Source organism: Phalacrocorax carbo, chromosome 9 (genome assembly GCF_963921805.1).
Source record: "Phalacrocorax carbo chromosome 9, bPhaCar2.1, whole genome shotgun sequence".
Taxonomy (NCBI): Eukaryota; Metazoa; Chordata; class Aves; order Suliformes; family Phalacrocoracidae; genus Phalacrocorax; species Phalacrocorax carbo.
This window is the reverse complement of record NC_087521.1, coordinates 30,845,020-30,872,529: the sequence shown is the minus strand read 5'-3', so window position 1 is coordinate 30,872,529 and position 27,510 is coordinate 30,845,020. Positions and strand designations below refer to the sequence as shown.

The 27,510-nt window shown below is 37.6% G+C and overlaps 1 protein-coding gene across 5 annotated transcripts in view; it reads right to left on the bottom strand.

The window, feature by feature from the left end:
- PPP2R5E (protein phosphatase 2 regulatory subunit B'epsilon) overlaps positions 1–27,510 on the bottom strand; it is a 73,963-nt gene that overhangs the window by 10,051 nt on the left and 36,402 nt on the right. For all 5 annotated transcript variants that reach the window (XM_064460962.1, XM_064460963.1, XM_064460961.1 and 2 more), the window contains 6 exons: positions 20,642–20,838; positions 8,621–8,722; positions 6,407–6,499; positions 1,708–1,838; positions 1,563–1,622; positions 794–902 (listed from right to left, as the gene is read on the bottom strand). In XM_064460962.1, coding sequence (XP_064317032.1) covers positions 794–902; positions 1,563–1,622; positions 1,708–1,838; positions 6,407–6,499; positions 8,621–8,722; positions 20,642–20,838 — 692 coding nt within the window. The remainder of the gene's footprint in view (positions 1–793; positions 903–1,562; positions 1,623–1,707; positions 1,839–6,406; positions 6,500–8,620; positions 8,723–20,641; positions 20,839–27,510) is intronic.

The following is a 27,510-nucleotide window of genomic DNA, read 5'->3' as shown; positions in this document are numbered from 1 at the left end:
GTTCATAAGAAACAACAGAACACATTACAAGAAAAAATTAGGGTGACAAAGTAGCATATACAATAAAAATCAGAGCAACTTGGAATTCCAAATACAGTCATACAACCAATGTTTTGAAGCTTCTGTTACACTCTGAAACTGCGTCTTTTTACACATTTTATACATCAGCAAAATCATGAAAACTCTTGCAAGACGAGCCAACGCAGCTAAAACCTGGAATAACATATTTAGAAAGCACAGCTTTATCAGCATAAGAAAGACTGCACTACCTGAAATCAGAGAGAAAGGCAATAGGTATCGCTTATCAGAGGAAAAATTACATCATAAAAGCTGAATGTATAAAAAGATATATCAGAGCACAAATGCAATATTAAGAAATCTGCGAGGAAGGATGTTAAAGATTATGCAAAAATGTGGGTATTAGTATTCAGAAATTTGCCAGGGTGAAGAAAAGCCCTGACAGCACAAGACTAAGGAAACCCACACATCCCAAACAGAGGGAATGGGAAAGGCAAACTTGTGAGAATGAGAAAAGAGCAGAGAGAAAAACCTAAAGAGATAGTTTAACTACTAAACAAAATCCCCAGAATAGCACAGATGTATGTTACACTTTTAATTATCTAATCAGAACAGAAGGCATTTATCATACAAAGCACATTAACTAAAAAATCTATTGCATTTTTTCCACATTTCGAAACCTTCCCCCCGCCTTTTATGCACTATTAAATTTCCAAAGCAACCTTAAAAACATTTATCATTCTAACCAAGCAGAAAATAATTTTATAATTTCTACCTGTGCATGGAAGAGTGATAAACTCCTGACAGTATGTAAAGGGATCAGCACCTTCACCAGAAACTGTTTATGCTCTGCCTTAAGAGGTAAAGCAAAACCATTGATAATACTAGAAATTAGAAGAGAAATATCTGTTAGTGTTATCAGCACAGAAAGCATTCTTGAGGTCTGAACAAGCACTTTCTAGATTAAAATAATTTAGCAGTCAGCACCTGTTTACAAATAGCAGGCTCATGCCATTTGTAAACAGGTGCTGACTTTTGTCCTGCTCTGTATTAGCAGTGCAGCCCATATCTAGGTAGCAGTTCAGCTCCGACTTAGGAATAATCATATAAACAGCCGCACAAACCTGTTGCCCAAACAGATAAGACCTTGCCTGTGTGGCCTGTAAATTCCTGTAAGCAAGGTGTTCTTGAGTAATTAACTTACCAGAATTAGTTTTACTGAACATATTCATGCTGTTAAGTGTGTTAAAAAAAAATAAATTCTGCAGTGTGTAAGAATGAAGTGCACAAAATTTAACACACACACACACACACACACACACACACACACAAAATCAACCCAACTCTTCTGGCTGTAACTTGCATCCAGTTATATACTCTTAGCAAAGATGTGACAGAGATTTGCACATTGGCTTAAAGATGAGCATGTGCACACATCTGTTTTCAGAATCAGGGCTTATAGTAATACTTTTTCCAAATCCAACACTATTCTGACGTGTCCAGAAGGGAAGTTTGAGATAGATAATAAATAAAGACTCGTTTACCTTCCTAAAATTTCCAACAGTTCAGCTACGCCATTGAAGTGTTCAGTTTCATAAACAAATCTAAAAAAACCAAAAGTTAAATATAAGTAATATATCAGTTTCCTAAAATGTTCATAAGCAAAAAGTACCTTCTCCCACAACTCACCGTAGAAAAATATTATTAATCTGTTTTCGGATAAATGCTCTAAGACCCAGAAACTTGCCATAAATTCTGTGCAAGACTGTTTTTAGGTAGTCTCGTTCTCGAGGGTCTTCGCTGTCAAACAGCTCCAACAGCTGTGTTTAAAGGAAAAAGAGAACTGAAATAGTAGACATTTAACAAGTATGACACACAGACTTCTATACACGAGTTAAATTCATGAAAGCACATGCATGTAAGAATGTGATATTCATGTTACCCAAGGTGTAGAAATACAGTATTAAAAAAACCTGTTGTAACGCCAATACAACATCACAAAACTCAGTTTAATTTCTACTTCTGACATAGAACAACTTTGGAAATCTTCAAACAACTAATAAACTTGATTAACTGGCTCCAAAATGCTGCCTGCCTTCTCCCCAAAAATAAATAAAATAAATTCTTACATGCCGTCATATCTACAAAAGAAGACAGTTTACCTCTTACCATCCATTCCTTCACTCTGCAGAACTAAAAGATCCTCGTTTGCTCTAATATTCTGTTCCCACAACATTGCGTCAAGGTCAAATTTTTCTAATTGCTTTTCATTTTTATTATGAGCTCTTAAGCCTTTCTAGTGATTTCATGGCCTTCACACTGTGGAAAGACTCAACAGTGAAGTCTATGCCAGCACTGGATCTGCCGTTACAGGACCTCCACCAATCGACGCAAATCAAAGCATCAGGGGAATTAATCCTCCAGGCTGAACAAAATGGTAACGTCAATATCCCATACAAAAAACCAACCAAACCAACCAAAACCCCCAAAACAACAACAAAAAACCGGAACACCAACCCCTCAAAAACCCAAACAAAACCCAAAATCAACCAAAAAAACCCCCTAACAACAGGAACCCCACCCTTACTAAATAACTCTTAAATAAGATTTTAAAACAGCAAATGTATTATGTGGTACTCAGTCTAAAAAAATGCCATCCAGTATCTTTTATTGCACAAAATATATCCCAAAACACTGACACTGGAAGTTGCCTCTAAGAATTAAGGCATGAAATGAGCAGCAGGGATATCACCTGCAGACCTTTGTTCTATCTCCCTCGAATGCTCTACCACAAAAGTATGAGCTTCCTCCTACCGCTTCTTCTTCATCTTTTTTGACTCCACAACACTGGCTATTCTGGCAGACATTTGGACTAAGTTAGAAGGTAAACTTTATTTAGAACCAAACCAAACCAAACAACCAAAACCAAAACACACCCCACCCCCTACCCCCACTAAATGCACAGAGAATCGGGAAGTTTAAGGTAGTAACTACAAGCAACCAGTATATCTCTTGCATGAAAAAGAAAGCAACTTCCAACCAGTACCTGTCTTGCAAGAGAAATAAAGACAGTTTGCTAAAGAGGTCTTACAAATGTATAAGGTGCTGTCAGAAATTTATTACAGGAATGGTATAAAACAAAATGATCTTGGATTCACAAACAGATAAATTATAAATACCTATTACAAGTAGGTAAGTCAGTGTATGTATACTCCCTGATCTCCATTAAACTGGTACACAACTTTGAGGAGATGAAAAAAGAAAAAAAAAAAAAGAAAAAAAAAAAGACAGAAAAACATGATTAAAGCTGCCTGAGATTTTGCTTTATAACATCCAGGTTTAAGACTGATGTACGTATTCTTCTTCATTGTTTTGGACGCTTCTGTAGCTTGTCATGAGATCCCACTATCTTTTCCTTGCAGTAAGAATCTGTGGTGGGAATTTTATGAGGAAACAATGAGGTTTGTCAGCTGCCCTCCAGAGGTTATAAACACGCTGCTTTTTTCAATTAGTTCTACAGTTAAATAAATAGTCACCTCATCCTTCCCCAAAGAGCAAGTTTCACCCAAAGACAGCAAACAGCTGGAAACAGTTATGTTTTCACTTTTCTTACTGGATTGCTTTTAGGAGCAAAATATTTATATTTCCAGTTCTGTTATACAAATCCTTATTCAGCACTGCTGAACTAAGACTCGGTCTCTCATTTAAAAGAGGAAAAAAAAAAGACAATTATTTGGATATGTCCGATTTGTTACCAGGTTTCAACAAAGAAGTCTTATTTTTAAGCTGCGAGACTTCCATAATTTACTTGATTATTCTGACACTAAACATACATAGAAAAGGGAAATAAATTTTCCAAAATAGCAACCTACATAATACAGACACTTGTGGATATATTTGAAGAGTAAGTCTCTTAGCAACCACTGCCAACCATTTCAGGCTGTCTATAAGCAGCCTTTAGAAATTAACAGTTACACTGTTAAGTACAGCTTTTTATCAAAATCAAAACATACAGCTGAAAGCCAGAAACACATCTATATTCAAAAAACAAAAGCAAAAAGCAAGCAAACAAGATTGAAAACTGCCCATGAAAAAGCTGTATCATTTTTTCATAGAGGCATTCTTACTGCCAAGAAACACTTCATTAAAGCTCCTCAAATTTTAAAAAAAAATTTAGAGAGAAAGCTGATTTCAAAGACTTGTGTTGTCAGTGTCATGAAACACCAAAAATGCTTAATGTTCCTAAGTCTCAAACCAGTTTCCTATGTAAGTGAACTTTAGTCACAGATTCTTAGCTGTTACTCTAGACACGCAATAAATACAGAAGCGGAAGGACACCCCAGTTCCTACAGGCTAAACACAAACATTTATACACATGGAAATATATCTACCTGCATGTGTATATAAAGCTCAACAGAACTTTTAATAGAAAAATGTTAATTTTAAATTGACAACACTTGAGCATAGCAATATATAAGAATGCATCACCTAACCACGTGGCAAGAACTTACGAGTTCTTAGAATTCTTTTGAACTCTTAATTGTCGTAACATACATTTTCAGATATGTAGGTTGTAGGTTTCAAAATCTCGTATTTCCCTCTTTCAGTAGATACCATTTGTCCATTCAGTAGATTTATTAAAGATTAACAGGACTAAATTAAAAAAAAAATTTAAAATCCTTCTTTCAGACCCATTCCCCTGTGCCAAATTGTAACAGGCCTGAATGTCGTGTGTGAGATGCCACCAGTCATGATCAAGTTCAGCAGCACGTTAACAGGAGCATCAAGGAATTTTTTCACTAGATTTTGAAGCAGAACATAAGCATTCCTTCTAATGCAATCCTGCTATATGTAAAGCAAATAAAATCAGTCTGGAAAAACCTGTCAAGAGTGACTACTGCCCACGCATATTCTTAGATCTCCACTAGGTACTGGGTGATCAGATCGGTGCGCCGCTTTGTTCAAATCAGTGTTTAGATGAACAAAAAGGAAACTCCACCACAGAGGTTTGATCCAGATGAAAAATGCTCTTGCATTTAAAAGATGGATAAAATAAAAACTTAAGCATATCCCATCACTTTTGTAGGGTGAAGAAGGTCTTGTGATATTAGTAAGGAAATTGAAGTCCCTTCTTTGAACCTCTGAATTTAAGGACAGAAATTGCTCTCGTAGCTATGTATTCCAGGTATTCTTCATACGAATAACATGCAACTACAACTAAAGCACTACTTTTATTGCCTGAGCACTAGAGAGAAAAATAAAAGCCCCATGACAAGGGGGTGGGAGAAAGGTTTTCAGAAATGCTGAGTATCTCCCACCACTTCTAGTTTGGCTTTTATTCAAGTTTAGCCCACAAGGAAACTCCCTTTTCTAAGTAGGAATCTTTCTAAATTTCCCTGATTTCAAAAGCAAGCTATAGACAGCACTGAACACTAAGTTCTTCCTGACTTTGCAGTTATACAAAAATGCACAATGGGAACAGAAAACACAAGGCAAACCTATTCCCGAAAGCAGAAAACAGAACCTTTATCTGTGGAGTTTCCTGGTCTATCCCAGAAAACATCTTTCAGCCATCTACGTTCCAGTGTGTGTCAAGGCCTGGACACAAATTCCACAGTAGAAAAGACCAACTACTGTAGTTTCAAGTGAAATAACAAAGCACACAAGAAGCCTAGCTTGTACACAAGGAGGAGGAAGATGAAATGCGGGTAAAATACCTGGCTACCAGCTGACAGAGGCCATCTCTGCCATTTAGCCATAACGATGGCAAGCAAGCTACAAAAACAAAGCTACCCATTCTTTGCCAATGTTGTTTATTATTGGTGCTACTTCTTCTCCCATGCTTTTAACAGAGGTTGAACTTTATATGGCCTTTTGATTTGCTTCCTCCCCGACCACTATAGCATTGCTGTTTTCACTACTGTGCTGGGAATAGGTTTGTTAATGAACTTCGGTCCCTGCTGCCAGTTCTCCAGCAGAGATAGAAGGGCGAAAAATTCTCCCCTTCCAACACAAATATTTTAACAATATTAAGACATATTAAAACTGACATTTAAGTAGTCTCTTCAGACAGCAGGCTACTTGATAGCAAACCTTTCATTTTTCAACAGTTCTGTTTCAGCTCCCTCTCATAACCAGTAAGTCAAATATTTTGATTAAGGTATCAAAACTGGAGCCAAACCAATTATTGTATATATCTATGGCAACAGAGACTGACATATAAACACACACACATTTCCCCTACCTCCACAGATTGAAAACTTTTATTGCATATGCTTGTTTAGCCTTTTTCTGTTGCAAAGTTACAACTTCAAATTCTAAACAAAATTTTTTAAAAGAAATTTTTTCAAAAGCAAAATGAAGCCTTAAAGAAAACAGATCAGCTTACCTGCAAAACAAATTTCTGATCTATGTATTTTTTGGCAATGCTGGGCTGAAATTCTTGGCTTTCCAAAAATCGTATGAAAAACTCATATACAAGCTGCAAAAGAAAACAAACAAACAAAAACCATGGTTTAGTTTATGACTTGCTTACTCTTTATAGTTTTAAGTATTTCCCTAAATTCTTTTGCTAGAAAATAAATATTTTTCCAGAGAGCAAAAGGTTAAGAAGGTTAAAAAAATTTCTCTCCTTTATCAAATTGCTACTGTAGTGTTAGAATTAATTAAGTGGGCTTTTTAAGTTCGTTTTGCTTATTTAACTTCAGTCAAAGACATTTCATCTCCAAGAACAGGCACTGCCATCTTGTAATGGTTGTTACCATCTTGTACAGCTTCCTAGAGTAATTGGAAAGCACATTTAAACTTCCCTCTGAACTGCTGAAGTCACATCAAATACAGACATTACAATTCTGAAAGGGTAGGTGATACAGTTGGAAATAGTTAAATTAAATTAGAAACTGCTTAGAGTTGTGTTCTACTACAACTTGAAACACAGAAGAATACAAACCAGAATTTATTCGAAAGTCCTAACTTACTGTAAAGATTAGCCTCAGGGCTGGAGAAAACCTGCTTACTTTCATGCAATTCCATCTCTGCCTGAACTATTCCGTGGGATGGCAACAGACTTTTCATTTAGAGGAGAAAAAGAAGAGTATAAAAACCAGGCCAAAAGGAAGTGACGTGAAAGAGGGACTGCTGTGGCCTTGTAAGACAGCAACTCTGACCTGTCACTGACCGGATGAGCTACCAGCTAGCAACTCTCTTCGCTCAACCTTTTTAAGAGGAGCAGCCATTGAGAACTTTTTCCTGTCTGACTTCAGCAAGTATGAATGTTAATACTGAAAGAAGAAAGGAAGCTAAAAATTGTATTTTAAAATAATTTTAAACATTTCTGTGCAAATGCCAATATGCTGCAATACTGCTGCTGGCTGCTTGATTTCAGTGTTCTCTGACTTCTACAAGGAAACAACAGGAAATCAAAGAGGTTGAGAGAAGTTTAGAAATATGACATGGAAAAAGTGGCAGCTTGCATAACTAATATTAAATCATCAGGAAATTAATTTCATCAACTCCTGACAAATACTTTGGTGCACTTCTTCCTGACAATGGTAAATCATCCACTGGCTAACAAATTCCATCATTTCCACATAAATAATGACTTCTAAAACTACAGCACTAGTGTCAATGAACATAAGATAATAGACGTGTATGCCCTATGATGTTTCCAAGCAGGCAGAGCTGTTCAGAGCTGCCTTGAAGCTTTCAACATTCTTATTTTTGTGAATTTTAAATATAAATGAGGGATGAAACATACACTTCAACAGATTCTAAATTTGAGAGCACAAAAGAGTGAAACAAACTGCTCACAGGCAAGGATTGTGCATGCAACTGTCAAATAAAATCCTCATTTCAAGCCGAGATCAGTCGTGCTCCTTTGCTCACAGAAACTCCCAGACTCCACAAACTGCTACTCAGGCAAACTTCTAAATTTACTGGTGGTGTAAATCATTGTCCTGACTAACACAGGCAGGATCTGCATCTACATTTTCTATAAAGGAATTTACTGCAGTAGCATCAATGATGCTTTCTCCAAAACTAGTTTACATTCTTCGTTCAAAATACTTTGCGTTGACACTTGAGGTACAGAGGAAGGATGATGCACAGCAGTGAGCATGCATCCTGCTACAAACACCTGAAAGCAAACCTCGACCTGGGGAGAGGGAGGAAGACTTAGGGACATAGATTTACATTCATTTTTCTGATCAGCTGCTAATATCTGTGTAGTTTTGTATGAAAATTAACTACCTGTAGTAAAGCAAACCTGCCTGCAGTATCATCCACACAATGCTCTTGCTGAAGTTGCTCAAACACACTTGTGCATCAAAGCAGTTTGGAAAGCAACATAATTTTTATATCAATGAAGGAAAACTGGAATAAGAGGGACACCGGCAGTACAACTTTGAAAGAAAGCTTTAACATTTTGCAAGTTTAACAAAGTATTCTCCGGTATGTGCAGATACTGTATTACAGCCATGAACAATATGAATAAATGTTAGTGTCTCACACACTGGTTCTGATTCATGGGACAAAAAAAACTGAGAAAATTATCACACCGATTAAGCAATTATAAGCATTTCTTCTGAGATAAATGATCAAAAACCTGTAAATGTGGCCATGATGCCTCCAAGGTGGGCTCATCTTCTTCTGGATCAAATTCATTGCTGTCACTAGGTGGGAGAGTTCTGAAGATATTGCAAGATACCTGAAAAGTGAAAGAAAGAATAATGAGAACTGTTTTTCAAATTGGTACTCGATTTCAGGGCTCCGTATGTCCATACCTACTCTATCTGTCCTCTGTCACATAAGCAGCATTTTTTTGCCTGCTGTCTGACGAAGTTCTTTAGCAACAGTACAGGTCTAAGGAACCCGTCACTTTACAAACCTGCCACCAGCCTTGCCTTTCCTTCCTCCAGGTCTTTTTGTATCTTCTTACCACTGATATCCAGCATTACCCAAGACTGCCACCATTTCTGTCCACCACATTCCAGATGAGCCCACCAACATTTAATTCCCACTGCTGCTGGGCATCAAGGGGCTGAGAGCCGTGACTGTTTAGGAGTTGCAGGAAATGCAATCAACATGCATTTTACAAGCGTTTTTATACACCACTTGGTTATTTTCCTTTGCACAGGGAAAACATTAATGGTATCTGTTAAGGTCCTGTCTGTCAGCACTGGTTAAGAACTGCCAGTGCTATTCACACATTATATGCCTGGACACCTCATGCCAAGTACAGAACTTGGTACTAAATGAAGCAACAAACAGCATTTGCTCGTCACTTAGCCTACATTTTATTTCATGGTTAGTTTGCTTCGCTTAATCTTATTTAGAGATATTTTGCTGAGACTGCTTGGCTTTGTGAGGTTCATGCTATCAGCAAAGACCGAACCAGAGTGCTTCCCTGGGTTAATTATAGTGCTGACCGGAGTATACAGCTTATTATGCAGCAAATCTGATAACTGCAAACATGCTGTAAGGCCTTTTCTGCACTTTGAAGGTGATGGGTCGCCTTTGCACTCTGCTACTGTGTTTGACCCATCTCTAAATTGGTTAATCAAACAGTAGGAAAAGCAGCATGTTATCTCCTAATCCTGTCTATACATGACCCCTTCATAGTAGTTCAGACAAACTAAGCTATTTAAGAAACAAAACTAGTATGTTCTTCAACATTCTTATTTATTTTTCCAGCCCATGTACTTATTTTTCCATTTACTTGTGTAAATATTTTGAAGTTAGGCTGTAAGGCATATTTTCAATATGTTGGCAACTTAAGGGGACTTTAAAGACAAGAGTTTAAAAACAATCCAAATACTGATAAAACCAGATTGATACAGAGTGAAGTTTTAGAATTTGCAAGATAATCAGAACAGATTCAGCTACTGCTTAAACAGAAAGATGAAACAACAGAAAACTGTAGGAAAGCACATGTGGTGCATACCCATGTGGAACATTCACTGAACACAAGGGTAAGACAAAAGCAAAATAAGGAAGTTGAAACTGTGAGCATAGAAAAAACAGACGTCACATGGGTTTCTGCTCGGACTTTTTTCTTCTTGCCACAAGAGGGTGTATTTCACTACAGTTACACTTCTCCAGAAACCTTCACTGTATATGTAAATCTCATGTTTTTAAGCCGCATAGCTTTCAAGCTTAACAGACGCAGCACTTATTATAGCCTGTGCTGAAAGATACTGAACTCTGCTTGCCCTATGTGCATACCTGCCAAGTGATTGCTAGCATTCATTAGCAGATATTCTTTTTCTCCCTTCTCTATGCTCTTCCCCTGACTCAATCACTTCTCTCAAGAGATCCTCCATGAGAAGTCTTTTCTAGTCTCATGAGGAGAAGTCAAATAATTATTTCAGGAATACACACATGTTATAGTTTGTCTTTCCTCAAGGATTCCTGAGGCTCCTTCTTCTATTATGCCTGATATGAAAAAGCAGGGAAAGGAAGAAAGTGATCAGAATTAGCAGGACAGGGCTATTTCTGTGTTAAAGCACAGGGAAAAAGAGGGTAGACAGCCCAAAGGATTCCCAAGTAAAAAGGGGGAAATGTACCTATTGGTGCCTTGGATCAAAACATCTGGGATTCTGCAATACCCACTGAAGCATTTTTGGTTAATGCTTCACATTCAAAAATCCCAGCTTTCTCAGGATTTGGACCAAAACAGGGAACTAGCAAAACCAAAGGCATTCCACAGCTATTTTTTTTTTCTGCTTTAAACTTCAGCTGAAACAAGAAATGTTTCTGCAAATTTAACCATACATAAATTAATGAAACTTGTACCAACAGATCAAAGAAAACGTAAGTGTTCATCAGCTGTTGTGTTTAGAAACTGGAACAAATATTGAATAATGGCACAAGCAAAACCTGCAAGGAAAAAGTACATACTTTCAGAATGAAAAGCTAAACTAAGACAAATTCCTGTAAGATTTAAATTAAGTCAAACAAAGCCTCATGCAGTTAGTGCCAGGGCCTTAACAGCATGGCAGAAGTATGAAGGGTTCAGCAACAATTAGTTAAGTGCCAGCACTGACACCTGAATCTTGAGCTTGTAACAAAACCAGTGTGATTTCTGGAGAGTGCCTATTAAAAAAGGCCAGTCTGAAGGCAACTCAGAAGCAGGTTTTTTGCATAAGAAAATTAACATGCAGGAGTAAATGCAATGTAAGTTAGAATATGGTCCTAGTATACAGTTTGTTCTCTTTAATGATCTTTTTTGCATTAGGAGTAAAGATAAGCTATATTGAGCCAAAATGCAGATATTGTCCTGAGAAGAACAGACAGAACAGGTTATCCGTAAGTGATTTCCCCAGGTTATCATAATTTTAAAAGATAATGTGTGCCATTACAGTTACATTAATCACCACAACACAGCATGATAGCTCATTTACATGTAGTGTCAATTTATAGCATGCTTATCTAAATCAGTAGCCTCTGGCTGGCTAATGTTTATAAGCCTCTAAGGGAGAACTGAAGGCAACAAGTTCTTCCATGCATGAACTGCCCAGCTGTATGTTAGAGGCTTTGACAGCCACCACACAAAGATGGGAATATGCTACATCAAATCTGGAAAGAGTAATTTTTCTCAAACAGGCATAAGGTTGCTATTTAGTATTTATCCCTGGGCCCAAGCAGCATGCCAAAATTCCGTCAGCTGGATAGCTGAATCGTTTCTCTTCTGACCTCTGTTGGATCATCAAGCCAAAGGACATCCCTGCCAGCCTGCATATACAGTCCCTGTTGATTCCTCTTCCACATCCAGCACAAATGCCTATTGATCAGTACTGACTTCTGTCTTCCACTGATTAGGAACGCCTCCAAGCCCAGATGATATTTTTGTAAAGCAAACCAGAACTCTAATATTCCAGAAAGCTGTATCATGACAGATCTCCCCTATTATGTCCTCAAAGACGCCTGCAAGCTGTCCTCTGTGACTGCCCCTTTCAGAAGCACAGACCAAACTGGGCGTAGAAAAGAACATCACTGCTCCCCCACTGTGTAAAATATGAACACCCAAGTGCCAGAAACCAGTTTAACACATCAGTAAAATCCACCTGTCAGCACTGAATCTAAAATTTCCAAGATCAAGTTGGAAATGACAAAATGGTACGTTTTTAAACTGGAGATGCCCAGACACCTCTAAGCTCCATGTCAGCGTGTCAGTCAGGCACAGCTCTGACTAGCAGCAAGACAAAGAGTTTTCCATGCAATTACAAGTCAATGTCAATTCACTGAAAACAAACAAAAATATAGGGAAGGCTGCTTTGATACTCTCACAAAGAATGAGCTGCAAGTTCTGAACCAATCTGATGACTGGTACCTGCCAATCCAGAACTATGAACATACGCTTAAAAGTAACAAGCTTCAAGAAAGCTCCGATTTTATCACCACATTTATATTTGAAATAACTTTTCTATAAGAAAGAGGCTTAAGTCTGAAGTCAGGAGTAAATGTTCTGAGAAGTCCTCTCTTTGTCCCTCACTGGAACGCTCTAAAAATGACAAAGCTGTAACTGAAACACTTCACAAATTCAATTTCAGCTCAGCGCTGCTACTCTGTGCTGTTTGGAACAAAGATTTTTATCAGTAATAGTTTTCCTGAATGGAGCCTGAAATGAAAACAAATATACACGCAGGGAAGCTTAATACATTAGCTATATAAAAACAGGATAAATGAATACTCACAGGGAAGACCTGTTCTTCTATGATCAGTTTGTGGAACCATCCAAATAAACCCCATGTATATACGAGATTGAAACCGAATGCCTTTGCACATCCAATGTTTAAACTACTGTGCATATTAACAACCTACAGTAACAATAAAATATAATTAAGCCATAATGTGAAGCCATGCTAACAGGGAGACAACAACAGCCCCTACAGCAGACACTAAACTTGTCCTTCTGAAATCTATCTGCATAGGTGTTTTTTTTAATATTGCTTATGGATTTACATATTTTAGAGCCTGAAGTGAAGGCTGCAATCACTCAGCTGTAATCTCACTATATAACCCACTGAATTGTTCCCAGAAGTTTGACTAAAGTACACCTTACAGAAAGAAATATCTAATTTTATCTTAAAAATATTATAAATTATTCCACCAGCTCTCTTCTAAAGTTTTACTACTAATTTAACTACAGCACTGCTTCTGATCTCAAGGTTCAATCTCCCTCATTCCCTGTTGTTTCTCATTAAGCCACCAGATCTCTTCTACATCTGTATATATATATATATTTGCATATGCACTATGTATCTATTTATATATAGGTATTTTTATATTGACATGACACCTCTGTGCTGCTAAATGGAAAGACAGAGCTTCTGAACCCAGCCAGTTGTTGGTTTCTTTGGTTTTAATCCTGTGTTTGTTTTTCCTTCCTTCCTTCGAGCTCCCAGCAGCGCACACGCATACTGGGGTACCTTTAAAAAGCCAGACCATCTCCCTTTTTTTTTCCTGCATGTTGCCATTTGAATTTATCAACATTCACTTCTTTGAACAGTGCACTGTATCGGAAACTCATATTAAGATAGTCAAGATACAATGCTCAGATCCTTTTTGGCACCACTGCTTGCATAAATACAGTCTTTCGGGGCTTAATACGATACACCTTCTTTTTGCCCAGTAACATTACTTTTGACTTGGCCACATTAAAAGAACTACATTGGACTGCAAACACAGTCAACAATCCAGATCACAGGGGAGCAAGCAGGAAAACAGGTCTCATCTTTTCTTGACCTTTAAATCTTTTAAAAATTCATTCAATAACCTGCAAAAATTTAGCTCTACATCAGGACTCCTAAACTTGTTAGCTTACCATCACCCACTTCAGAAGTGGTAGCAGCTTCCACCCATACAGATGAGCAAGTGGTAATACTGAGATCCTTAGGCTATGCTTCTGTTGGAAGAGCAGTACAATAGGAGTGAGTCTGCAGAACAAAGGAGCTGGGGCTCAGTTGCAACGTCCATGCTATCTATGCTGGGAGGAAGGAGTTTCTTTCCAGTGATCTCTTGCACTGAAGCCCATTAACAGGTGGGACAGCATTAGGTACACTCCTAAAGTAGACATTTTATCCAAAAGTAATCTAATTCACAAACCCTAGAACTTCTCTGTGACAAGCATCAAAGCGCAGCGAGAACAAATGGGAGACCCACTTTAAGAGCACGCTCACGTCTGGGTCAGAAGGGCCAGCACAGACCCATCCCCAGGCAGCACCCCTGGGTATGCCTTCTCGCTGCTGGGAACTGGAGCTCTGAAATTCCACTCCAGGTCATGTAGACCTGTAACAGGGTACCCTACTACTAACAGCCATTCATCGCTATCTCCATGTAACTAGATTTTGAGATGATCCAGTGGAACCGTTATTTATTTAATATGTGCCCAGGTAATTCTATACAATACATTCTAAAAAAAAATCATAGCAGTAGCTCAAATATCTTGGACAAATTAAAGCACACAGTACCAGCAGAAGAGCCCCTCATCTCTAGAGCAGGCATCAGATCAAGTGAAAGCCTGCCAATATATCAACTTGAACTCCAGACAGCGTTACACACTGTCTCAGACTCCAAACTGAAGAATGAAAAAAAATTTCAAAACCCAAGAAAACCATCTCCCAGAAGATTCACATGGTGCTTATCTACAGACAGGATGCGCAAAAGGTATTTAAGAAGATGACACAGCCAAAATGGGGAGTGGGGGTGTACACTCCTTTAAAAAAAAATAAATAAATTTTAAAAAGCTGCAGTTGACACAAGTAATTCTTGGAACAAAAATGTTTTTCCAGTTTATTTCTTTGCTTTAGACCTACTCATTGTACTATTACGCAGATAAAGTCTGACGAATGAAAGGCCTGTGTAACCAACAGGAGGAATAATGGATACGGGTAAATGTAATTACATACTGTCGGGAAAAATTATTAGGGACAACTACTGCAAGAGGAGCTGCCTCCAACTGATTTTTTGAGAGGAGCACAGAACACCGGAGCCTCTTCTTTTAATAAGCATTGTGGGTTTTGTACAAACTAGGTGTATAAAGAATGTGAATAATAGAAAGCATGTAACAGAGGAATTTGGAAATCATGCATAAAAGAAACCAAAGTTAGGTTCTTTCCTTGCTTCTACAGAATTGATAACTCTCTCACATTAACTAGAATAGAATTTAAAATACAACATGATATTTATCTGGGTTTTTTTAAACTTTGATACATGCTTGTTCCATCATGACTGCATCTACATGACAATTTTAAATCAAAGTCCATTTGGGGAGGGTCAAAGGACACATCTTTCTTCCAGCATTTCAGATGGTTTCAAAACAATCAGTTGAGGTTGTACTGATTAAGATTAATTCCTCATATTTTACAGTATTTCTGAAGTTATATAAAATTTGTATTAGAAAAGAGACATTATTTGTCAATTCTTTTAAGGGTATATGATTTATTTCCCTTAAACTCAAAATGACATTCAGTATTATATTTTTAAATCTAATACAAGAACCAGCAGGAACATATGCACATGGTTTTTACTAAATCAAAAAGGTAAGACTGAATATAGATAACTTGCATAAAAAAATCCATCCAAGAATGTTTTAACATGGAAAACCCCAAACAGGATGGACATTTAAGCAAGCAGGGTGGCATACTTAGTCATAAGCTATAGCTAAAGCTACAGAAAATAAATAAATTCATAATGCCTATAAGGTCTAACTGCTAGCAAACGTCCTAAAAATAGGTTCCTTAACATGCTAAAAAAATTCATGGTTTAACAAAATATTCTTTATGTTTAAAAGGTCTGTCACAAAGAAACCCCTGATCAGACTCTATCTGTTGAGACAAACCTGCAGAAAAAGGAATGCAATCCTTCTAGAATTATGTCACTAGAAAGAAGAAAAAAAGGAAAAAACGAAAAAAAAATCAGAATCTGACCTTTCAAATGCCATTTTTTGTATTTATTTGGGTATTCATTTAACAAAGTTTCTTTCACTGTGTTGCTCAACACAGCTTCTGAGCCACAAGACATTTAATATGATGTTTCATTTTGGCTATAGAGATTACAGTTTTATTTTACTTGATTAGTCATTACAGAAAAGATAAAGATGACAACAGGAAGGCAAAGACATTTCTGCACTTAAAAAAGAGGAGAAGAAAGTAATATTATTCCCTTCTAAAAGGTACATCTCAAAAGTTTCATTAGCCGTCTCTTATGGGCTGGGAACCGTCCGGATGTTGCATAAACATCACGGTAAACGTCAGGGGTTGGGTTTAAATTTTTGAAGAAGCAAGTAGGAGAGCTGAAATGGTGCTCACCAGCAAAGAGATTCATCCAGATTTCTCAGTTTAACAGCTTGTCAATTTTTCCTATCCTTTTTTTTTAAAAAGAAATCAGTTTCCTCAATCTATGTCTTAATACCCAGAAAACACAAAAAGCTCTACTACATACACCCTTTAGGATACCGCAGATAATAACAAACATTTATTTCATTCAACTACCATTACTTAATCTACCAGCAAAATCAGCATCATTAGTTTAAGACTATACATTTTTCTCTGACAGGAACAAATTTTAGATTGAGTGTCCAATTATTGCCTCATAAAGTCATATTACTGGCATTTCCTTCTTAGCAGAGTGTGGTTTAATTGGCAAGGGCCGTTTTTCCTAAGACTAGCCTAATTCTAAAGAATGTCATATGCCCTTCTGAACAACACATCAAACTGCAGGGGAAGTGCACTGAGCAATACCCTCCTGAATAAATCTGTCCAGTTTATGGCCATTAATCCAAATCCCAACTGCTCTTCCCATCAAATGATATTGATGACAGTGACGAGGCCACTGCAAGCTTGCTTTGGTGGCCATTAGTAAATTCAATTTTGTTCTATTTTTTAAAATAACCAGTAACATGCCAAACGCTTCTGTATACATGAAGCTAAAGAGAGTGGTTTAAAGAAGCAGACATGCACACAGGTTGACAAACAGCCAAGTGATTTCACATTTAGCTACATACAACATCATTACCGTATGCTCAAGAGAACAAGATGAAAATATGTGATACTACAATCAGGGATTAAGGCTTTAATGGCATGAATTCAGGATGACTGGCAGTAGAACTATCCAGGAGTTGTTATGCTGCTACCCCAAAGGACCATTTTTCAAACCCTTATATCATAACACCACCACATTTTAGAAGTAATTCAAAATATCAAGAGTTTCTGAAGAATTTTACAGGCAACCTTTTTCTATGCTAGTATCTGTAAAGCCAAACTCTTTTGGGTTGTGGACAGAGAACACTAATTTACACATACATTATAAAAGTTTAAAACAACAAAAAAAAATGTTTTTCCACAGATATTAATTTTTGGACATTTTAGATAACTAAGACAAGACAGCCCTTTAGCCATTAATCCTCCTTTATAAATATTAGAACTTTTAAAATATCAGCTTCAGGCTGATAAGCTTTTTCTTCTGCTCTTAAATAATGCCAAAACTCACAAAACAGTTTCCTTCTTTTTTCCCGTTTGCCATAATTCCCTTCACCTCCAAATTATAGTAGCCCAAAAGGCCAAGCAAGAAATATTAATTCCTGGATTCATAAACACTAAACATAGCAGGGAGGAGACCTTCCAAAGGGACAAAGAACACTCGTGCTCCATTTTGATCAGTTTTAAGATTCTGGTCTTTCAATCAAAACACTCCCCTGACAATGGTGGCAGGCAGTCAATGGGGACGCTGATTTGGTCAGGACATAGATACTGCTGTCTTCTTCGCTATCATGGCAGGTCAGTGATTGTCAGCGTGACAGCTCCTTTGTGAACACAGTTGGAGACGTGGATGAAAATCCTCAAAAGCAGGTAAAGGGAGCAGTTGCACTCATGAAGTCAACTGCTTACAGTTAAGTCTGCCTCAGCATATGATTATGAGCACAATTTTGCTTGAAACAAAAGCACACATTTATTGCAAAGAACAAGCTACACCAAACATAATGCTTCAGCACAGTGACTAATGCCGTCTCTTCACCAGGTAATATGTGCTGGAAATTTAGTTTATATAATATTAGACGGCCTACCTTTCCCTCTAGGGCCTGTTTAACTGTACTCAAAATGATGGAGAAGTCTTGCTTTTATAGGTAAAGACCAGGGAGGAAAATAGCATCTTTATCAGATAGCCTACCTGTAAAATACAAAATACCTGCAACGCACAAAAGCCCTGATGATGTGGTTTAGTAGAAACACTGCATTAGCATTCGTTGGGATGATCGACAGAAACCATTCATGCATTTGCCGTGGATTCACTCACATAAATCCAATACCAGAGCTCAGCATCCTGCTCACATAGAATTCAACCACCAAAGTGTTTTTCCAAGAGTGCACGCACCAAGAACACTGCTGGCTGTGACAGGCACAATTAGAGGACTCCAGCTTTCCAACAGCTTACGCCTTCATCAAAGCACAGATGTCTGCTGCAGGCTAGAGTTTCTTACAAAATTTAAATATTACAACTTTCTCCAGAAATTCTTTATGAAAAAACATGTCCATTTCCTTAATTACTTAGGCATCGTTTTATTTGCAAAAAATTCCAGGTTTGGGCAGTCAGGGGCCACTGAGTAGCCAGATACAGGACTTGAGAATTTTCCTGGCTTAAGTACCCTGGCACTGAAGAGAAAATGTAGCTTGAGTTCAGCACTAGAGCCCAAATGCAAGGCAGAAGAAAGTAAGATGAAGAAGGGCATGATGCAATGAAAGGATCAGGAGAATACTGGAGAAAAGAAGATACAACAATTTTCTATTAAAAAGTAGCAAAGCTGAAACTGGAATTCCTAAAGCTCCATTAGCAAGTATTTGTGAAATTCACTAGAAAAATTCACGCAGTATCTTTACTCCCAGTGACTCCTCCATACCGTAGTTATAGACTATGTTCAAAAAATTATTTAAAGCCATGCTTTTTAAACTATTTAGGCAATGCATCATTTCCTTAAGATAAAAACGGTTTTGTGAATCACATAAGTGACTGCAGGGACAGTAGGACATGCCTCCAGAGGGGTTTCACATCTCTTGCACAGTTCAAGTTCAGATTGCTTCATAGGTTATGATTCATGATTCAAATTTAAATTTATGAGCAGTTCCAGATCAAATTCTTCTTGTATCTTGGGGCCCAACCTAAGATAACACTAACCTGCAGAGTCTTTATTCCACAGTTGTTGCTGCAGTAATCTACTATAACCAAAGTCAATGCGAGAATACAACCTCAATAATAAATGCTAAGAAAAATAACAAATTATCCCAGGAGATTAGTTTGGAGGCATCTTCTACATACAGAAAAAGTACCCAATTTTACTGAAGTTATCTGTGCATCAGTGCCCTGTCCATACAAAGGGTACGATACAACTAATATTTGCAAACCATTTAGATACTACAGTGCAGCACCAGCAAAAGAATTCAGCAAAGAAGTAGTAATTCTGCATTCAGACTGGTATTTGAATGGTGCATTAGACCACAAGCTGAACAAATATCACAACAGACTGAAAAGCAGTTCATTCATAAGATTGGTCTGGTAGAGAAGGGAGAAAGGGCGGGTAGGGGAGAAGGGGAAGAATCAGATCACCTGATTATAGGCTTTCTGACAATGCATACACACAAAGAAGCCATATTAAGCCTTTTCCTTACACCCTTGGTTTTTTTCTTCACTATTAACTCCTTTATGATTCTGTCACAATTTACAGCTATTTTTAAATATTACAGACTAGCACACAGCATGTATCTGTGTGTTAGAAAATAAACGAGCATATATAATGCAATGTAAAATCTATTCATGTTTTCCTCCCTACAGCACATAGCCAATGGATTCCATGATCACACACTACCATTAGGAAACCACCATCCCCAAATCCATTACTAACTGCCTTCCCACTTAGAGAACAGGTTATAAGGGTTCCGTATGGTAGTACAGAATAAACGTTTTAAAGCAGTGATTGGTCTTGCCAATCACAATGAACGTTCTTCACCCTACAGCTAGCATCTGGTACTGTTTCCATTTTTACATTGAAAACGCTATTATTTAACAATTTATATATACAAAGTACGGCTTTATTTTTGAGTGATCTTGCTTACTCCAGCGGCAGCTGCTATGAATCCACACAGTACAACCAGGAAATTTTCACACTGAGCCCATACAACATTTTTGCATTTATTATTTAAAAATCATTATTCGTGCATATTTTAAGCTACCTCTGCCTAAAGTACACACTCAAGAGCTTGGATAAAGTTCAAAGAAAGGTAAGAAACTTGCAAAAATTATTCCATTATTTATACTGGGGGGAAGAGGGAGGGTAGGTGGGGGGAAATGTCAGGGATTCTGATTTTATGGCTGCTGGCTTTCTCCATCACAAAACAATCCAGCTTTCCTTTCGTACATTGTGACACTATAATAACCATCATCTACTTGACTTTAATTAAGCATATATAAAAATTAATATTTTTGTCTTTGGAGAATTATCCCCAAGTGATGTCTAGTAGAAAATACAAACCAAAGGCCTCATTTAATCCACCTACTCCAGGGTTCAATTTCGCCCACAACGCGTAACTGGAATTACAAGTGGATTTAAAGAGACCATGAGAAAGAAGGAACTCACCATTCTAACTACTTCAGGGTAAGTCTGCTCTGTCAAACAGCCTCTGCTTATTGTAATGTAGTCCACCAGTTCATTAAGAGTGGAGCGCTTGTATTCTTTCATTTTAAGGTCTGAAAGCGTGTCCATGAAGTCAAAAATGACACAGCACTGTTGAAGTTTCTTTAGGAACAGTTCAGGCTGCTCTGAAGATGGAACGTCTATGAAACAAGAAAGGAAATCTTTGTGAGTCTGGCATCTTATTATTCAAAACAGGATTTCTTTTTGAAGATAAATTTCAAAGGAAAGCAGCATTCATACAATTTTGTAAAACAGAGCTCAGATTAACAAACAAACCCTTATAGAAATGGTATTACTACTGTGCATTTGAGATCTTCAACAACATGGTGTAGAAGTAATTTAATCATCACCTGCCATTAAGAAAATAAAGTTCACCAAAAAAATCCAAGCTGAAGTGGAGAATGAAAACACAAGAGCATTCAAGACATCATTCTGCGATACACCACTACTTGCACTGGAGGCTGACATTCACCATCATTAACTTACACTCCAAAGAAGGATGAAAGAACCAAGCTCAATTAATTTGTATTTCCAAAAACACTGTGTCATTTATAACTCTATATGAATATACATGAATACGTACACAAATACACAGCATGACTACAATTCTGCAACCAAGTTTTCAGATTCAATCATCACCCCCATGTTGACACTTTCCATTGCAAAATCAATTTTATCGAAACACAGAATTTTTTTGCTGTACTTTGAACACATCACATGCATCCACAGGAACATTTTCACACAAAATAATAATATATGCTTGACCAGTGAAGTAAGGAGAGTGTACTACTTACTACTTTCGCTGTTTTCTTAATTCTCAGCAGATAAAAGACTTAAAATAATTAAAGGAATGCCAACTGCTGAGTGGTTTGTCAGTTTACCAAGTGCATCAAAAGAGTACACAGAAAGCTTAGTTTATCCAGTGTTCATGTACACAAGAGGCTAACAATAGCAGAAAGTTACAGAAATTAAATATGCATTTTTACTCTAAAAATATGCTCTCAGAGAAGGCACTTCACTTCCTTTGATCTACTTCCTTTTTTTTTTTCAAAGGCACAAATGCTTTGTCAGCACCAGAATCCAGCGAACGACCTTCCAAGCCACAATACAACATGTACATGAAAATATTTTGCTGAATTCAACTAGAAAAGTTTTAATAGTAAAGAGTTGATGTTTTTTTCTTAAAACTTGGATATACTAGTAAAAAGCCAGCCTCAGATGGAACTTCTTATTGTTGAGACAAGAGTATGACAAGTTAAGGAATACTTGGTAAATACTGGAAGCCGTTAGAGGTTGTACAGTAGTTTAAAGGATGAAATACCATGAATCTGTTTTAATTAAAACCATGTACACAACCATTACTAGTTTCAAGTTCAAAACGCCTATAAAATACTACAAGGTCATAGTATATAGCTGCATAGTTTTAAAAAGTACTGATAGAGATGCAAGGACCCCAAGGCACTTCACATCAACTCTCTGCATTGCTTAAGCACTGGACAGAGTAAATATGGATTGCAGTACAAATGAAGATGCTAGGTGCTTTTCTGACCTGACATGGTGAAACACAACAGTTTATTCAACCTTTATCTGCTAACAACACTCCAGTAGTGACAGGATTCAACAGGTTAACGAACTGCATCCCATAAAGAACAACCCAGATCTTGGTAAAGTTTAATTGATGATACCAGGCAGCACACACCAATCTCATATTCATTACAGTTGGGTAAGCTCTACAAAAGCTATGTCCAAAGCAAATTAAGGGGGAAAAGAAGTGGCACAGTTACGACACCATACTTTGTATCATCCTAATTATTCACCCCATGTTCGCACAGGCTATATTCATCTGTGTCACAGAAGATGCAAGAAACATGGTCCTACAGAACCCCAACAAGAAGAGCTATATGGGAGAACAGTTCCCCCAAACACGTCTGGAAAACTGAAGCTCCCAAAACCAGGTCACCATAAAGCCATTCCACTGGCCAGGTGTCTCACATGAGTTCAGATGCCTCACAGCAGGCAACTCTCAAACCTAAGATAAGCCAGGGAGTCAGAGAAAGTCATTAGCCCTCACCCATTACAAAAGAGACCACATCTGTTAGCAACCTTTCTAAGGTTACAGCCTTACAGGAGATAAGGGGCCTGGGGAAGCAAAGTACTTGTGAATGGACACATTACTGCTTTCTTGATTACCTGCCCTCAGTTAATACAGAAGGAGGAGGGTGGACATCAGAATTCACTGTTACTAGCAAGCAGGCAACAATTAAGATTTTTTTCCAAAAGAAAGACTGTCAGTACAAACTGAAAAAAAATATAGACAAGTACAATTGGTTACTTCTCAGGAGTATTATTTTTTATTCTAATTCCCCACTCTTTGTTATGCTATCTCTAATTCACCTTAGAACCTGACAGCATGTAAATGGTATCAATAAAATCTGTGATGTTACATGAACATCATGGGGTTTTGGTTGCACTGTTCTACATGGCTTGCACGCATTTAGTTTGGCCAACAAGAATATCCTAGTCAAGGAAAAAACACAGGCTGAAATCAAATGGGAATCCATTGAGATACAATTCAGTGCACGTTATAACCAGACTCAAATGACTGCAGATTACACTCATTTTAAGATCGGTCGGTATTAAATAAAAATTTAAAAATGACTAGGAACATTAAGATACCTGAAGAAGGTTTGTTTTCTTTTTTCCTCCAGTTAAGCATCTGGAAGTGTGGGAACTAAACGAAAAATATAATTAAGTTGTTTTCAAGAAAAACCACTCTAGAGCACTACATGCATTTCATGCCAGCACTACTACGTCAACGAGCCATGTGAACTATCAGGGCCAACAACAACAAGAGAAACAACCAACCAAAAAACCCGCAAACAAACAACAAAAACTCAAAGTCCCATGAAATAAAACCCCAAACCCCAATTGTTCTGGTCATATCTGCTTTTCTTTATTCAGCAAGTTGCCATTCACACTACAAAATTAAATTGCAAGAAGCTTCATGAAATAATATTTTTCATTGCTCTTGGGACTCCAGGCTGCCTTGGGAACAGGGTAACACCTGATGCCCATGTTTTTTCTACTTAGAAACAGAAAACCTATAGGAGAGTAAATTTTAGGGGGTCCTAATAAGCACAGCACAAGAAAAGGGTGCAGAAGTCAATAAGATCAGTATTCCATGTTCCAAACCTTCCCAGACAGACCATGCTATTAGTTGGTTTTAGGGTTTTTTTGTTAGCGTTTTCTTTTTTTATTTTTTAATCCTCTAACACCTCTTTCACAACTGTACAAACCTTACTGAAAGACCACTAAAAATGGACCTCCCCAGCCAACCCTATGCCACTGCTGGGAGCAGGGAGCGTGCTAGTACTTGGGGTACAGACCTACTGAGCTCCACAGCAGAGCTGAACTCCTTAATGCCATGACTTGAAATGAAGCATGCAGTTCCTTACAGATGTTCACAGTTAGTTGATGAAAAACTGCAAATCATTTTCTTCTCAACAGATGGATGCTCAGAGCTTTCAATGAATTCTGCAACATTTTACTCTTGTGGTATGTGCAGCCAAAAATTTAGGCCCCAAGATTTAATAACCTGCAATATTACCATTGTATCCACTTTCATTTGAAAGAACTGAAAATTGAGCAACTGCTCTAATAAATCTGTGTAAATACCTGTAATATTTTAATAATCTATAAAATAAAATCAAAATGACACTAAGTGGCACGTGTGATTTATGTCATATGCACAGGAGAGCACAGATTTATTAAAATTAAAATTTAAAGAAAGACAAACTTCTGTCTGGTTAACTGTGAGAACTTTCCTCATTTTCAGGTGGCCTTTGCTATGAGTTAATTTTCAGGCTTGTCACTTTTCTCTTTAGCCATTTAGAACTGTACAGAGCTTTTGAAAAACACTGCTTATTCACAGAGTCAAAGGAAATTAGCTTAGTGAAAGCAAGTACTAATATATCTGAACAATGATAAGACAGAATAAGAGCCTTTAACAGAATCAAGCGTTATCAGAAAAACTGACAGAAAGTATTGTTATTTTTTCAGGCATGGACCAACAATTGTTACTACAAGGGCTGAAATACTAATTCTAAAATGGCCAAAGCAATTCTGTTTCTCTCTTAATAGCCTTTTTCCAAAATAATCCTAATCCAACCAGCCCATCCCTTCTAATCAGTCATCTCTGCAGTCTCTGCCTTCTGCATCCTTTTCTCAAATGAAGACATAAAAGTCTGATCACATACTTTTACTGCAAGTCTCTAACATATATAAAAGAATTTGTTTATACTACATTCATATTTTAATTAAAATAATTTACAACTAACTGATTTTGGATCACATCAGAGTAAAATTATGTATCAGACCAGCAAAGCTGCATCCAGAGAACTGAGCTCTGGTTCTCTCAGTGGCAGCAGAAAACCAAGGGGGAGATCCTGAACACCTGGGTCAGTTCCCTGATCCACTTCAGCCTGTAGTTTTGCCATGAAGGGTATAAAACCAGGAAGTGAAGATGGGGAGAGGGATTGAGCTACTTAAGCCAGCATGGCAACTGTAAGGAAAAGTCATGGAACTGCAGACACAAGTCAGCATAGGGCCTAGAATTAAACAAGACAAATTACACAGCTTACTTATAAAATATTGAGCAAAACTAGGATATGCTCACACATGCTACCCTGCACCCACATATGTACTATCAGAACATTTATTAATAATTAAAATCAAAATATCCTCAGAATAACTATTGCTTCCAGTATATACATTACTGGTATTAATTAGCTTGATTATGACATTTGCATAAAGAACTAGTATCATCTTGTATGTTAGTAAAAGTAAACACCACCACATTAAGCGTGAAAAATAAAAACACATAATGAAACTGAAGTATGTCCAGAATGGGGGACAGAGAAATTAATAGTAACTTTTTTACATTGATTTTAAGAACTTCCTTATAATCAATGCTTATAAATATCTAAAGGGTGGGTGTCAGGATGATGGGACCAGGCTCTTTTCAGTGGTGCCCAATGACAGGCCAAGGGCCAATGGGCACAAGTTGGAACACAGGAAGTTCCACCTCAACACGAGGACAACCTTTACCGTGAGGGTGCCAGAGCAGGGGCACAGGCTGCCCAGGGAGGGTGTGGAGTCCCTTCCCTGCAGACATTGAAACCCCACCTGGACGCGTTCCTGTGCCTCCTGCTCTGGGTGTGCCTGCTCACGCAGGGGGTTGGACGGGGTGATCTCCAGAGGTCCCTTCCAACCCCCAGCATTCTGTGATCATTTCCCAACATCTGAGAACCCTGCATTCACTTGCCTCCACCCCCAAGATTGTTTCCTATATTCTTTCCTTATCAGCTTGACGGTAAAGTAATTCCCCAATTTTTCTTCAGCTTCCACATCTTCCAGTTATTAAATAAACTGAGGATTATGATTTTTCTAGTTAAGTAAAATCTCCTTGTTCCGAAAATGCTCTAAATAACCCATGCAAACCCTTCCCGCTTTGCTACCACTCACCAAACCACCAAGTTAAACATAACCAACTATTGAAGCAAGGACCTACCTGCACAAAGTAGGCAGTTGTGGATAAATCTCTCTATGTCTACATCTATCCCCCACAGGTCACTATGAAGACTCTATTTTATAATAAGCTAACTTTCTAGGTTTTATTCAAATTAAACCTGCGTATTTGAATTTGAAAGCCTTTTGTACTTCTCTGAGAAGTTTACTTCAAGAGAAGGTCTCAGCTCAAAGCTTTAGCTAACTCAAGGTCCTGACACACATATAGCCCAGTACATAACGAGCCACATTTCTATAAGCCACTTTTCACAGTAGAATATTGGTCTTAAGATGCCAAGAAGTACAAATGTTTGCCCTCTCTTTCTTACAGACACTTCTTGAGAAAAGTAATCACTATCCTGATTGCATTTATTTAATTTTCCTGACTGGCTGTCAATATTATGAATGCTTTGTAAGTCAGTAATAATTCGTTTATAATAGGTGCTTTTTTCAAAGCAGTTTTTCCAACCTATTCTCTATACTTAATAATTATACACGCAGGGTAGCAGTTAGGCATTGTGTTCCAAATATATAAAGTCTAACCAGCACCAACATTATTCACACAGCAATAAATACAGTGGGACAAACTCAAGCTGACTTTCATGAGTGAACACGCACAAAAAGAAAAGTGTAATATTAACATACTGTTTCCAACACATTGAAAATGCATCATTAGAAAGGCAACACAGGACATACTTCACCACTTTTCCCAAAAATCAGTGTCTCTTCAGATAATCAATCACAAAATTGAGAATTACCTCCCTCACCATTACTCTCTCCCTGACCAAACTGCACAAGCTCTCATCAAGTGGGAGTCTCCTGGGTAGTTTCGCGGGGATCCTGGATACTGCAAATTCCTCTACAGCTTGCCAATTCTCCCCAATCATTTCACAGAGGTTTTCAACAAACGTGATTTACTGGGCCGAGTAGTCTGCAAGCAGTGTAGACCCAGCATTTGATTTGACTGCCTTGACTGTATATGGAGTAGCATTACAAACAACAGGGAATATTCCTTAATAGATGTACTCTCAGTCATACAGACAGCCAACATTTTATAGCATAGATATACTTTCAAATATATTAATCAAAATTCTGCCTCTACTCACATACGTAAAATCTTACGAGCACATGGATGAAAGGCTGCTGCTTCCTTCATCAGAAGACCAAGAATTAAAAACAAATTGACAATAAAAAGAATGCCAATAAAGCATATTTTTAAAAACTATACTTTTAAAGTTTATGAAACT